Source organism: Grammomys surdaster, unplaced genomic scaffold, assembly GCF_004785775.1.
Source record: "Grammomys surdaster isolate TR1022 unplaced genomic scaffold, NIH_TR_1.0 126313, whole genome shotgun sequence".
Taxonomy (NCBI): domain Eukaryota; kingdom Metazoa; phylum Chordata; class Mammalia; order Rodentia; family Muridae; genus Grammomys; species Grammomys surdaster.
In genome coordinates this window covers 7488996-7504179 of record NW_021621113.1, presented here as the reverse complement: position 1 = coordinate 7504179, position 15184 = coordinate 7488996, and the positions used below count along the sequence as shown (strand labels likewise).

General features: G+C 52.4%; 1 protein-coding gene across 1 annotated transcript in view; it reads left to right on the top strand.

Moving 5' to 3' along the window:
• Man1c1 (mannosidase alpha class 1C member 1) overlaps positions 1-15184 on the top strand; it is a 135327-nt gene that overhangs the window by 99856 nt on the left and 20287 nt on the right. Inside the window, exons 3-5 of the mRNA XM_028759939.1 lie at positions 4248-4363; positions 6116-6196; positions 12770-12864. Of these exons, the coding sequence (XP_028615772.1) occupies positions 4248-4363; positions 6116-6196; positions 12770-12864 (292 nt within the window). The remainder of the gene's footprint in view (positions 1-4247; positions 4364-6115; positions 6197-12769; positions 12865-15184) is intronic.

Below are 15184 nucleotides of genomic sequence, written 5' to 3'. Positions count from 1 at the left end.
GACTCTGTTCCCTGTGGAAACTGTCCCAGGTGGCACATAAGGTTGGACCGGAGAGAGAGCTTTCTCTGTCATCCAGCATGGGCTCCAGGGTATCCCTGAGTCTGAAGGAAAGGTTCTCAGTAAATGCCTTGCTGGACCCCAGCCCGGCCAGGTGCAGGGAGAGGCGTGGGGCAGAGACCAACCAAGCCAAGAAGCCTCAAGCCAGAGCAGGCTTTCACCAACAAACTCAGCTGGTTTCTCAGGTGTCCACATCAGATGTCTGGAGGTGTCATGGGACAGCTGGTCATAAAGAGCCCTGGTTAATCTCCCTGCTGGGCTCCAAGAGACAGAGGCCATTGAGGTGAACAGGTGACCCAGGGCAGGACTCTGAAATCAGAGACGCTGCTGTGCCCTGGAGGGAAGTACTGTGCTTCCTCCCTGTCCTGGCTTGTAGCTGAGTGCCAGATGGGTGAGCGGTAGGTCCCTTTGCACAGAGTTGAGAGGCCACATTGGCAGGGAAAGCTTATCTCCCCTGAGCTGGGATAGTCTGAATAGGGCCTCATCTGTGAGGTGAAAGGGTGACCCAGCAGGATCTCAGAGTCACTCCAGGCCCTTAAAACACACAACAGGACCCCAGATCACCAGGTCCTTCAGAGTGGGGCCTGAGCTCCAGACCAGCAACCCAAGCATATGCACTTCCAGGGGATAAAGTCTTTGCTGGAACCTTGCTTGCCCCGGCACATCCTAGAAGGGAGGTGGCCAGGAAAGAAGTGCCTGACTGGCTTCGTGGTCATGGGAGGGGCTGGCACGCCACATGATCGCTCAGCCCTAGTCCAAGCACCCAGATGCATGGCCATCCCCTTCCTCTGTGGCCAGCCCTCCCTTCTGGTGACATGCTCTTAACTGCTGGCTCTGCCTTTACCCCACTCATCCCTTGCCCTCCTTCTCTCTTGTTCTTTCACAGGCCGTGCCCAGTGTCACACTATGCCTGCCCATGATTCAGTTCAGGGTCTCCATGGGCACTGCCAACACAAGTAAGCAGTTAGGGGCACACAGGCAGAGAATTCCTGAATTTGGAAGCACAGAAGCCAGGTCAGACCCAGAGGGCTCCGTGGAGGAGGGCAGAACCTGTGACTCCTGAACACCCTGAGCCTGTACAGGGGCACAGTGTGGACAGCCACTCTTCTGGGGGTCATGCTAGTCCCCTGTGCCCATTGGTTTCCCACGAATTCAGCCAGCCACAGACAGAAAATATTTGGAGAGAAAGTGTATCCTGAACTTGATCTTCTTGTCTCTAGCCCCTAATACAGTGTGACAGGGACTTATCTGACACTCAGTCTTGTAACGCTGAGTTGGACTAGGGCACACGGGAGAACTACCTAGGTCTGATGCAAAAAAGTCCCTTTATACACGAGACTTGAACATCTACAAATTGGCGCATCAGAGGAGAGTTGGGGTATCAGCGTCCCTAGAGGAATTTATGGGTAGAAGTGCTTTGAACCCTAAAAGACATTGCTGCTGGCTGTGACTATAGTTATAAGGTATTGATGAAAATCAGCCTCCTCCTCCAGGAAGCTCTCCAAGGTGACACTAAGCTTGTCCTCCACCCCCAGTCCTCTCCATTCCAGGCTCTGACAGTGCTGAACCTGCTGAGGCTTTCCTCAATCCTCTCCTACCTCCTTCACAGTGAGGATCGTGGGGACAAACGATCCCAGGACCAGTGTCAGGATGGTGGGGGCAAGCAGGTAGCTAGCTCTCTGTGAACTTACTGCCCTGGAATAAGAGGGAGCATGAAGATTTTTGGGTTGCACATTTGTTTGGCTTATTTGTCTAAACCGTTTTCCCTTTTTCTTTTTGATGGAAATAAATCTCTAGCGATAAAAATAACCCAGAAAAAATAAACGGCACTTCTGCCCCAGCACCCAGAGATAAGCCCTGAGCTCCGGGTGCCTTCAGCTTGGAGCCTAGAGGCCCCCTCTTCACTCTGCAATAAAGAGCTTCTGCCAGGCCACCTTTGGAGCTTTGTTGGCTTTGTGTGTGAGACGGCACACGTGCGCATGTGCACAGCCTCGGCTGTTGCTCTTCAACTGCTGTCTTTTTTTTTTTTTTTTTTTATGGCACAGGGTTTCATGGGCCTGGGACTTGCCAGGTAGGTGAGGCTGGCGGCCACTGGGCTCCGGGGATCAGCCTGTCTCTGCTCTCCCAGAGCTGGGTGTGCAGGCGTCACCACCATGTCACTAACTGAGCCGTCTCCGACACCTGTTCTGTTTGTGCTCTTTAATCTCTTTTTTTATTGTTTGAAATTTTCTTACATGCCTATAATTGCCTGAACCCATCCTCTCCAGCTCTTCCTGTCTTCTCCACTTTTCCTTCCTGTGTCACGTGCTCTTAGTCCACTTAGCGTGTGTTTACCTGGGTGCAGGATCATCTACTGGAGCGTGTGTAGTGTGCGAGTTGCTTTTCTGTTACTGTGATAAGACAATGCAATCAAATGCAATAAGATACGGAAGGAAGAGTTTATTTGAGGTTGCGGTTCCATGGGAACCGCCCATAATGTCCAGAGAGGCGTGGCCACAAGAGGTCAGAACAGGAAGCTGAGTGATTACATCTCAGCTGCATACAGGAAGTTGAAAATAAGAACAGGAAGTTGATTAAGACTCTAAACCCTCAAAACCTAATGATGCACTTCCTCCAGCAAGGCTGTGTGTATCTTCTAAAGGTCCCGTAACATCCCTCCATTAATAGCACCACCAACACAGGACCAGATGTTCAAACGCAGAGCCTGTGGGGGGACGTTTCTCATTTAAACGACATCAGGTAGCCTCTTGGGGGCAGCATCTCTGAAGAGAACGGACTCTCCTCCACCGGAAGCCATCAGTTGCCAGTTGCTCCTCAGCTAGGGGTGCGACTTCATGCTGGATCTTTCTGGCCTGTTCTTGTGCCGTTCTTACGCATGCTATCCCAGCCACTGTGAATTCGTGTGTGCAATGGCTCCGTCATGTCTGGCAAATTGTTTTGCTACAGAGATGTGCTCTGTCTGGGTCTTACAGTATTTCCAGCCCTTCTTCCCAAACGATCCCTGAGCCCTGGGTGAGGGATACCGATGTCTCATTTAGAGCTGAATACGCCATCATCTCCAACATTCTCTGCAGGTTGGTCAGTTGTGGCTCTCTGTATTGTCATCTCCTGCAAATAAATACATAAATAAATATGCCTCTCTGACGAGGCTTGAGAGACGTGCGAATCTATGGATACAAAGATAAGTACTTAGGAGGTCGTTGGATGTGTCCACTTAGCACAGTACCAGTACGAGGTCCTCCCTTAGGGCTCCTGATAGGCCTTCCTCTCTGATAGCATGCACAGCATCTTCCAGCACCATGAAGCTACCCAGTAGGGATGCTTCCAAGTCAGAACCAGCTTGATTTCACTGTATTCTGTAACTCAAGGATGTGGTGTCTTCAACAACAGGAGTGAATTCTGCAGGGGAACCAATAGCAATTTATAATATTTGGGGGAGCCTATAGGACCCCACTGACCAACCACTTGAAAGGAGGTAATCCATACCTGCCTTTTTATATGATAGACAGTGTCTGGCCTTAGAACTCATTATGTAGCTCAGGCTAGCCTTGGAACTCAAAATGTAGCCCAGGTTGGCCTTGAGCTCCCAGAAATCCTCCTGCTGCTGCCTCCTAAGTAGTTGAATGGCAGGCATGCACCATACAGCCTGTTTTTGTTTTATTTTGTTTTAAGCGGTCCCAGGGTTACCTTCCAAGCACATAAAGACAGGTCTATGTCACCTCTGTGGATGGATATTCCTGTGACGTCCCTATGCTATGTTCCAGCCTGCATTGCAGGACTTGGAGGATTTGGATATCCTCCCTGGGTTCACAGTCCTATATGGCTGTTTCCCTGTGTGAGCAGACGTGAGCGCCTGTATTTTTCACAGAATAAAGCAGAAGGAAGGTTGGGTGAGCCACAGGCCTGGCTGTGCACCGGGAGCTGTGTGTGCCACATTGGTTAGGGCAGTGTCACCTGGAACTGAGCGAGTTGCTGACTACAGAGTGACCATGGTCTGGGAATGGGTCAGCACAGCCTCCATCTCCCCTCCTCTGAGGAGACGGGATGGCTGGTCCAGCCTCGCCTTCACTGGTGGTACCCTAGAAGTTCTCCATGTATTTGGGGACCCTGGGAAAGGGTGACTTGTCTAACCACAAATGGAAAGGATAAAAATGGTCCCCGGGTCACACTTGCGATTCTCTGCCCTACAGGTGGTCTCAGTGGCGCTACCATCATCGATTCTCTCGACACGCTCTACCTCATGGAGCTGAGGGAAGAGTTCCAGGAGGCCAAGGCCTGGGTGCAAGACAGCTTCCACCTGAACGTGGTGAGTCAGAGGCCGTGGGGAGGCAAGGGCTAGCCTCCGGCTCCACGGACAACAGGCTTCTTGCCTGGGACTATGGAATAGAGCAGCAGAGGGCCAGGGCTGCAGTCTCCTCACCTCAGGGAAGACTAGGCCTGAAGTGGGGATGTCTCCCAGCTAGTGTTCTCTGGTACAAGGGGACACAGCCAGGGCCACCCCTCCCTGCCCACAGCGCTCACCTTGGGCTGTTGCTCCTTGGTAGGAGGAGAAGAACTGGAGAGCTGGGAAAGGCTCCCTCCCCCACACCCTTGGTCCCCTCAAGGTGGGACAAGGATGATGACCACGGCAGGCAGGGGAGAGTTTTTTATGTCGCCATAAAGTCAACAGGAAGGCTAAGTGTCCTTAGTCTCACTGTTACAATTACTTGAATCATCTTGAGGCTTTTGTGACTTCTGGAGGCTGTGAGGCCAGGGGAGCCGTTTGCTCCTTTTCTGTGGAAGGGAGGGGGCAGAGAGCATCTTCAGGGACTCACCCGGCTCCCCTGGACAGACCCCAGCTCCTCTAGGCAAAGTATGGGCCTGCCTAGAGGACCAGGGAGCTGTGGACACTCAGGTAAGCTGAAGTAGGTTAGTGTGTTTTCAGGAGAAAGAAAGGTGGGGGTCATGACCTTTTTGAGCCTTAGTTTCTTCATCTAGAGAATGGGGTGATGTCACGGAGTGCTATGAGGCTGAAAGGAAGTGAGATTTGCACACTCTTTGCTAGTGGAAAAATCCTCCCAGATTAACAGATAACAGCCAGGCCTGGTAGTGCCGTCCTGGAATCTCAGCTACTGTGGAGGTAGCTGAAGCAGCACAAGTTCAAGGCTAGCCTGAACAACTTAGCGAGACCCTGTCTCAAAATAAAGAAAAAAGAAGGCTGGGTTTATAACTCATTTGCCTAGACCCTCAATTAACTCCCCAATGCTCCAAATAAAAACTTAAAATAGGATGCGGAAAGCTGCCAAGGGGAGCCCCTGGGGCAAAGGAGGTGGAAACAGGAACCTGCGGGGGACCCCAACGCAGCTTACTGTGCACCTGAGAAGGCCCCTTTGGGAGGTGGTGTGCAGGAGGGAACCCAGTGGGGAGGGAGAAACCTGTCTCAAGTCACAGAGCCATGTACATGGCTAAAGTGGGGAATTTAGCTGGACCATGCCCTTGGCATGATGCCCCCACACCTGCTTTGTCCAGGGCGGGGGTGGACAGTCATAGAGAAGGGCAGTGTGAGTGGCCCCAGAGGCTGATGGGTCTTACACAGGCATCTACCCACAGCCTCCTGCTCAGCCCTGCCCTGCTCTCTCACCCCAGGGAAGGGCCTCTCTCATTCCAGCTAAGCCAGGGGAGTTTCTCAGGAGCAGGTAAGGGTGGCAAGCCAGACTAGAGAAGGCTTTGCATCTCCTTGGGCTAAGCTTCTCCCTGCAGCTCGGCACAGGTCCTGGAGCTCCTTGGAGCACAGCCAGGCGTAACTGCTCCAATGGCCTCCGGCAAGGCTGGGGAAGGGAGCCAAAGCTGGTGTTTATTTGGAACGCTTAAATGCACAGTAGCAACTGCCAGGCAGGTGCTGGCCTCTCCCAACCTCAGCTATGAAAACAGAGCTGTGGCCTGGCCTGCTGAGGTCCTCGGGGCCGGGTACAGGTGTGTACTGAGGGGAGCAGTGTGGCCTTCGTCAGGGCCTGGCTGCCTGAGGAACCTCACACGCATCCTGACTGTCCTGTTGCCCCCATCCCCCACCTTCTTGCAGAGTGGAGAAGCATCTTTGTTTGAAGTGAACATCCGGTATATCGGAGGACTGCTCTCTGCCTTCTACCTGACAGGAGAAGAGGTAAATTGGTCCTTTGAGGCCCCAGGCTGGACAGATCTTAGAAAAACTATAGTCCTGCCTCTGCTTTAGCTTCATGGGGACAGGAAGTCTGCCAGAGACCAATCAGGACTCCCGTGAGGATTCCACATTGCTCAGATCTGTGGCCCAGGTGAGCACACATGGCTCTCAGAGCAGCTGATGAATTCTCTGAGGATGGAACAATGACTGTGAAGAACCAGACACATGCCCCGCACCAGCAAACTGCCATTCATAGATGTCAGGTCTCGGGACCCACAAGGCCAAACTGCTGCTTCCCACTCCCCAGGGCCGTTGGCTTTTTCTTTGTTAATGTGTGTGGGTGTTTGCTTGTATGTATGTATGTATGTGAACCACATGTATGTCTAGTACCCAGAGAAACCAGAAGAAGGCATTGGATCTCCTGAAATTGTAGTTACAGCTCAATGTGAGCCTCCATGTGTCAGGATTTGAACCTGGGTCCTCTGGAAGAGCAGCCAGTGCTCTTAACTGCCGAGTCACAGAGCCCATAGGTTTTCATATACTTCAGAGCTAACCCTTTCCTTTGCTCCCCTCCTGGGCAGAACTGCCTGTGCCCATTCACAAGGGAGCAGTGGAGCAATGGGGCCGCCCTGCTGGCCATAACCTGTAACTGCAAGGCTTTGAGGGCCAAGAAGTGCCCAGGGTCACTTGCTGGTGGCCTCAAACAAGTCCCCTCTTATCACTTTCTTTCCAATCGTCGGATGGTCATGTTACCTCTTTAGACCAAACAGCCCTTGTGACATGGAATAGGACAGAGAGTTTGGCCAGGGCTGTCACCTCCAAACGGTGTCTCCTCTCTGCCCGAGAATTCTGAATTGTACTGAGATTGGGAGAAACTGGAGCATCCCTTCTCCCCTCGTGAGCTCTTGTCATAGCACAGCTTGAGTATCGGGTGGCCAGGTTGGCAGCGTCCCCAGAATACAGGTCATCTGTCAGACTGTTCCCTGGGATCCAGAGGGCCACTCTACCCAGCTCTGCCATCACTTGGAAGCAGGAGCCAGGCAGGTAAAGCAAGCAAGCTACAGAGAAATCCTGGCCCGCTCCATCACTGGGATCCAAGAAAAGTCTTCCTCCCTCTGCTGTCATGACTGAAGTTGAGCGCTTAGCAGCAACAAGCCGCCCTTGTCTCTCCAGCCGCTTCAGGCCGCTCTCCATCAAATGTAATCTCCTCAGCAGAGATTACCACTTGTACCAATTTGTCCAAAAAAATTGTCAATGGGCGCCCTCGGCTTCAAGCCTCCCAGAGCTTGGATGTTATTTGAAAACCCCAGGGCAGGAAGATGACTGAGCGAGCAAGGGGAAAAGGCAGAGCCATCTATGGGCTTCAGAGGTTCTGGATGCTGTGGTTGGAGGGATGGATGCAGGGAAGGGGAGGGGAGATGTTTAGGACTAGCTGAGAAGTTAATGGCTCCTGAGTGACAGCCACCCAGCCATCCTTGGACGTTTCTCTGAAGAGTCTGTAGTTCTGAGCCCTCGGCTCCCTGAGCCACCCTCACTTTGACTTCAGGATTTACATCTGGCAGGGAGCTACGGACCAGGGCATTGGTGACTTGAGAAAACAGTTCACAGCCAGGTGGTGGTGGGACACTTCCTTAATCCCAGCACTCAGGAGGCAGAGGCAGGTGGATCTCTGAGTTAGAGGCGAGTTTGATCTACAGGGTGAGCCAGGCCAGCCAGGGCTATACAAGAGAAACCCTGTCTCAAATTAAAAAAAAAAAAATAAGAAAAAAGGAAAGAAGGAAGGAGAAAAGACATTCATAAGACTCAGAGGGATGCCCAAGTAAGCAGCATGCTGAGTCTGTCAGTCCAGCCCCTGCCCAGAGCCACAGCATACCGCCATGCTCCCTGCTATCCGCAGGCGTCTTCCTTTCTAAATACCAGGCTTCTGTGCACAGCTCCGTGGGAGCCACCAATGTCCCATCAGTGAAGGAGGGACATCACCCACTTACAGATGATGAAACAGACTTATAGCCAACCGTGAGTCAGGGCTGTGCCAGGCCTCACTCTGGCCCTTTGACCCTTCAGTCTGTCTCCGTTGTCAGTGCCTGCTTCTAGTCCCAGTAAGCTCCAGCCACGCCCAGTAGCTACCTATTGGGGACATTTCTTAACTTCCTACAAATGTGTGCGCCACATCTGCTGGCTGGCACTTTCTTTGCTTCAGAGCGAGTAGCAGACAAGGACCCTGCCGTTGGTCACTCCTGCTGAGACTGACTCCTCTCAAGATGACTGGCCAGAGAGATATCTCAGTAGTTATGAGTACTGGCTGCTCCTGCAGAGGACCTGGGTTCAATTCCTAGCACCCACATGGTGGCTCACCAACCTCTATAGCTCTAGTCCCAGGGGTCCTGATGCCTTTCTGGCTTTCCTGAGCCCTGCATGTATATGGTGTACAGAAATACATGCTGGCTAAGCACCCTTACACATAAATTAATAAAATATTTTTTTAAAGATGCCAGGCACCATCAGAGCTGTTCTGGGGATGCTAGGACAACACTTCACAGTTTAGAAGCACGTTCACACAAAAGCTTCTTCTTTCTCAATTTCTACAAGAGCTCTCTGGAGCTGCCACACATCCCATCGTCCTCCTAGGCAGATGGAAAAATTGAGGCTCAGAGACTGCAGGGTTCAATGAAGGTCACACAGTGGCAGAGAGGATGTGTGCTGGGCCCTGGCTCCATGTGCTTCTGCCCTGCAGGGTGGAATTCACACCCATTTCCTTCCTGTTTGGGGACTGAGACCACGAGGCCACTGAGGTCACATCCCTCTGAGGAGAGACTCTTAGGTGTCCTGGTGAAAGCCACAGAGCTCTACAGCCTTGAGCAAGTCACCCAGAGCTGGGCTGTCTCAGCCTTAGTGAGGACCTTCTCTGCGGGCTGTTGCAGAGACTGAATTTCTGTCACAGCCCCTCTCCCCTGCTCTATCCACGATGGCAGAATGGACCCGTGTCATGATGGCAGAGTGGACCCATGTCATTTCATTTTAGAACTCATATGCTCTCCCTCCCCAGTGCCACTGGCACCTCCTGTGACAGCCAAACAGCAAGGCCTCCTAAGGTGTGCACAGGAAGGACATGGTACTCTGGCAGGGAAGAGAAGGCCCTTCTAGCTAGCTTAGCAGCCTTGGAGTCTCAAGCAACCATGCAGTCTGGGTGGGTTCCATTTGCCACCAACAACCTCCTGGATGGGTAAAGCCATCCAAAGGCTGCATGAGATCAAGGCTCTTACAAGCCCTTTCTGTCACTAAGCCAGTGGCTTTCCAGCCTGGTTGAGCACTGCAGTAAACCCACAGAGCCGACCCTGCAGCTCCAGGGGACAGGTCCCTCTGGGTTCTAGAACAGCTCCCTGGGGTCTACTCCCAGGTCTCACTGACAGGCACTGGGCAGTGTCCTCTTGTCTGACCACATGGCCAGCCCTGCCACTCCCCCTTCCTCCCTGGCAAGGCCATGTACCCTCAGAGGCCTCAAACCTGTCCACCGGCTCAGAGTTGGGAAGCTCCTAGCATCTGTCTCACAGGACTTTGGTTGTTTGTTTGCCATATATTCTGTGGAATAGAGATGAGACTGGGGCCCTGGGTACTTGGTACATGAGCTCTGTCCCCCAGGCCCTCGGTCAGCAGGTTTTTGTTGCTGGTGGCTTTGTTAGGGAGGTGAGGAAACTGAGTCAGCAGAGTGACAGACTGGGGACATGCATCTCAGCTCTAAAATGACTTTTATGATCCTCTCCAGGTATCCATGGTGATTGGGCCCAGAACCCCTATGGATCTCAAATTCCAGGAAGGCTCAAGCCCGTCCCTGAAATAGCATGCTATTTGCAGAGAGCCTACGTCCATCCTCTCAAAGTCCTTAGGACCCAACAGCTGGGGCTGTGCTCCGTTCTGGTCTTTAGGAATAACACTCCCTGTGCATGCTCAATACAGATGTGATTTTTAGTCCCTCCTCCAGGGTGTGGCCCACACTGGCTTCTGATGTTTCTCTTCCTCAGTGTCAGGGTTACGGGTGGACCCCATCATAGCCAGCTTTTTTTTTTTAAGTGTGTTTCTACAGTTTGTTGAAAATGGAGTCCATATAACTATGTTATAGATCTGGTATGTGTGTGTACGTGTGTGTGTGTGTGTGTGTGTGTTTGTGTGTCAAAGAGAGAGAGAGGGAGAGGGAGAGGGAGAGGGAGACGGAGAGGGAGACGGAGAGGGAGAGGGAGAGAGATTGAGATTTGGCATGCATGCATGTGGGCAGGCGCCTGTACACACAGAGCAGGACATCTCTTACTGTACTGCAAGCTTGATGTTTAGGCTAGGTAGGCTGCTTAGCTCTGTCCTGCCCAGTACCGAGGTCCCAGGAACTTTTTATGTGGGTGCTGGTGATCTGAGCGCAGGTCCTCGGGCTCACAGAGGGAGTGCCCTGACCACTGAGCCATCTCCCGAGTCCTATTGTAAAATTACACAGGCTGAATACAGTCATATATACCTCTAGTCCTGACTACTCAGGAAGCTGAGACAGAGGGATTACTTGAGTGTAGGTGTTCAAAAGCAGCCTTGGCAGCACAGTGAGACCTTTACTTCAAAATACAAAAAATAATTGCGTAAAAGACACAAGTAGCCCAGAAAGAGGAAATAAATGCCGTCCGTGGGTTAACCCCTCTGAGAGGGCATTGTTAACGTTTTCATATGTTTCCTTCTTTCATCAATCCATCTATACGTAAACAGATTTTAAACTGAGTTACAGTATTTTGAAATACTTTCCTAGGTTCAAAGGTGTATATACTCTCCTGCTACTGTGTCATTTCAGTGGTTATGTGACATTACCTCACGTGGAGGCCAGAACTGAGCCATTTCCGCGTTGCCTGGTGTTGTCTGACTCACCATGGTCTATTTTAGGCAATGCCGGAATAAACAGCCATAATATAAACTCTTCTGTAACACTCTCAGTTATTTATGTCCTAAGAGAAATCAGATTTGTTTAACTTTTTTTTATTACATCTGTCCGTTTGTTTTGTGAGGATGTGTGCACACTCATGTGTGTCGCAGCGTACATGTAGTTGTCAGAGGACAACTTCTGAGAGTGGGCGCTCTCCTTCCATCATGTGAGTCTCAGGGATTGAACTCGGGTCATCAAGCTTGGCAGCAAGCCCCTTTATGAACTGAGGCCTCTTGCTGGCCCTTTTGGAGAAATTGGTTACAAGAGACACTGCTGAATGTGAAGGCCACATGTTCTGAGCTAATCTGGCATTTCAGAGGGACAGTTTAAAAGGCTCGTAACCTCGCTTGAGGGCCCTGAGCTGTGACCTTGTTTATGGCTCCTTCGCTATCAGGTGGAGGGTTTAAAACAACCCGTTCACCCTTCCTCCCCTGAGCCTAACATGAAAACAGTTGAGTAGCCTCAGAGTATCAAAGAAAGACATTGCTCCTGCACTCTCATGGAGAAGCTGCCACCCGGGAGGTGGAAGTTTCTAGAACCTGGAGGATGGAATGGTCTGGGCTCCGAGTCCGTTGCTGTATATTCTCCATACAGACACACAGCTCAGTTCCCTTACTCTGGCTGTTTTAATTAGCGCCCCCTCACAGAACAAAATGCCCGAGACAACTTAAAAGAAGAAAACATCCGGCTGTGCTCTCTGGTTCAGTGGTCCATCCTCACTTAGCTGCTGCTTCATCTCCAGAGTGGTCCAGGACCTCATGAATGGAACACATGATGAAGGAAAGGCTAGGAAGCAGAGAGCAAGGGAGGGGTGGGGTGGGGGTCCCACTATCCCCATCAAGCCCCCTCCAACCTCACTCTTTCCCCCTAGATTCCAGTTTTTAAAGGTTGTACCATCTCCCAGTAGTAACAAAACTGGGGGCCAGGCCTTTGACACATAGACCTTTGGGGTCGCTCCAGGTGCAGGCCACATCATTCAACCTGTAGCATCCCACAGCCGGCAGCATCCCACAGCCTGCAGCATCCCACAGCCTGCAGCATCCCACAGCCTGCAGCATCCCACAGCCTGCAGCATCCCACAGTCCGCAGCATCCCACAGCCCACAGCATCCCACAGCCTGCAGCATCCCACAGCCTGCAGCATCCCACAGCCTGCAGCATCCCACAGCCTGCAGCATCCCACAGCCTGTAGCATCCCACAGCCTACAGCATCCCACAGCCTACAGCATCCCACAGCCTGCAGCATCCCACAGCCTGTAGCATCCCACAGCTCGGTGAAGGCAGTGTTGATGCCAGCAGTCCCCCCTTCTCAGTGGGGTCTGTCTCTGGACTTGGAGGCTTCACTGACTATTTTCCCTTCCCCTTCTCAAGGTCACCTGATCACAGTGACAGTTCTTCATCCCCCTACCATCTGAGGACCAACCCAGGCATTTCATGAACACAGAAATGGACACTCAGAGAGAAATGCCCGGTGTAAGGACCACAAAAACCAGCTGTCTGGGAGCCAAGTTCTGTCGCTGCAGAGTTACTCTTCCCAGTCCTGTCACCCAGCCTTGACTACAGCACAGGGTTAGAGTGACCACTCCATCCATTTCGGACTTAGTGCCCTTTGACCTTTCTCCACAGGTGTTCCGAGTGAAGGCCATCAAGCTGGGAGAGAAACTGCTGCCTGCCTTCAACACACCCACGGGCATCCCCAAGGGCGTGGTGAACTTCAAAAGGTGAGATCCCCCCTGTGAACCGCTGACCGTGCTCCACTAGCATTTGTGGGTCCCGAGTTGGGGTCCCAAGTTGGGGACCCAATGAGGAGGCCCAGGGACAGCTGGCAGACAAAACAGAGTCCTGGGGAGTCAGTTTTGTCTGATGTAAATGTTTACAGATGTGAGGGCTGTGGCCCTCGAATGGATAGTTCCTGTTCTGTGCACACTGAGAACTGACCTTTGCTAAGTGCTACCTGGACAGGCACCGCTTCCCAAGTGTAGGTCTTGGGCTTTGAGCCACCCAGGCTTGATGTTCTCAAGGTGGGAGGGACAGTTGTTCCTCTGCAAACAGCTGCCAGTGCCGCCAGTGTCGTGTTGATGTAGAACCTGTTGGCCCTGGCTTCCCAGGTGGATCCCACAGCTCTCTGGGCCATGCAGGACATCCTTGAGCTGGGCGAAAGGCTGGGGTAGTCCATGCTCCCTGTCCTGTGTGAGCACTCACCTGGGGTACCTCACAAGAGTGCTGACTGGATGCCTGGGCAGGGATCCACTCAGCTCTTCCTGGGCCTCATCCTCCCTTGCTGCTCTGTGGCCTTGGTAGCTTTGCCCTCTGTGTCCCCCAGACCAGCTCCTTCTTCACTTCCCCCTGGTGAAAAGCCTTCCCAGTGTCCTCACTAAAACTTCACAGAAGCCAGGACAGCCATGCAGATGACAGAGGCCATCCTCCACATGAGTTGATACCTCAGAAATGCACACACAGGCCTGGGTGCTTCTCCACAGACACTGATCCTGAGAATGAAGGCGGAAGTGGCCCACGCCCTGAGTCTGGGCACAGCCCCTAGTGCCCCTCCCTCAGACCTATCCCCTCCCTCCTGTGGCCCCCCAGCGGAGCCTGGTCCTACCCAGACCCTAGGATTCCTGGCACAGGAGTGGCTATTTTTAGGCTTCTTGCTTGCCATCGAGAGATGCTGCGTGTGCGGACTTCCTGGCATTGCTGCTCACTTTCGTATTCTGGGCAAGAAGCAACTGCTAAAAATGGGAGGGTCACAGGGATGCGGCAGCACACTCTACCGAGAAGAACTGAGGAGAACGCTCCTCAGAGATGCCCTGGCAGAGGGCTGGACCCACTTGCTCTTCCTGTAGTATTCCAGCAGGCCTGGTCCGGGGCATCTAGCGGGCTAGGTGAACTGCCCTGGCCCAGCACTGCCCAGCGTGGACGGGTGTTTACCTCTGCCGGGGAGGAATGGTGAGGGAGCCAAGGTCAGCTGTGGCTAGCAGAGACCACTGGCTACCCGAGACCGTGATTGTGGCCAATCCAGGGCCGTGCACGCGCGCATGCGCACAAAACACTCCTGCTGCCGCCCGGGGCCGCTAGTAAGGGCGCTGAGGTTCAAGATGGCCACGGTCATGCCCTTCTCAAATCCATACGTGCCTCCTGCAGTCATCCAGATGTGTGTTTACATGGGTGTTCTCCCTCCAAACAGTCTTCCTCTATACATCTACATAATCGCACAGGCACCCTGTGAGCACGCGACAGGGAACTTTCCTTTCTAACCACCGGGACCTCACTTTGCCAGGAAAGAAAACAAAGTTCAGAGAAGTACAGGAACATCCCCAAGGTCACGCAGCAACCGAGTAAACTTAGGATTTGAACTCAGTTTTACTGTCATAATTACACCACACACAGGAGGTTTATCAAGTATGGGGGTACCCTGTGGAGCAGCCCCCTTTGCCCGGGGAGAGGAGAGGAATGCAGATCTTACTGTTGGTTCACTGGCTCACAGAGCTGTTCGGAGGACCCCTCTCCTTTCTAGAGTGCTGTGGGTGCATCTAGTACTGAGGATTTACATTAGGCTCTACCGATTGCTGTGTGACCTTGAAAAAGTGCCTCCCCCTCTCTGAGTCTAAGTATTCCCACCTATGACAGTAAGATCACAGTATCTGCTAATAGAGTTGGGTGAAGATAAAATAAGACACCAAAGCCACCTGGTTCCCGTTAGAAGTGTATTGTCACTTACATATGCATAATTACATACTGATAAAAATGATAGTCACGTGCATAATTGATACCTCACAATAGCTCCCGAGGCTGAGCACCTTGGTTTAAGGGAGGACGCTGAGGTGTAGAAAAGTAGTAGAGGCTCTCCTGAGGGCCCCTGGTCTGCGACAGAGGAAGCCAGTAACGAGGGAGAGAGGGACAAGTGCCCCAACACACACGCACACTCACACGCACACGCACACACACTCACACACACCCACACACATACACACACACGCACCCACACACACACACTCACACACACACATACACACACTCACACGCACACACACTCACACACAC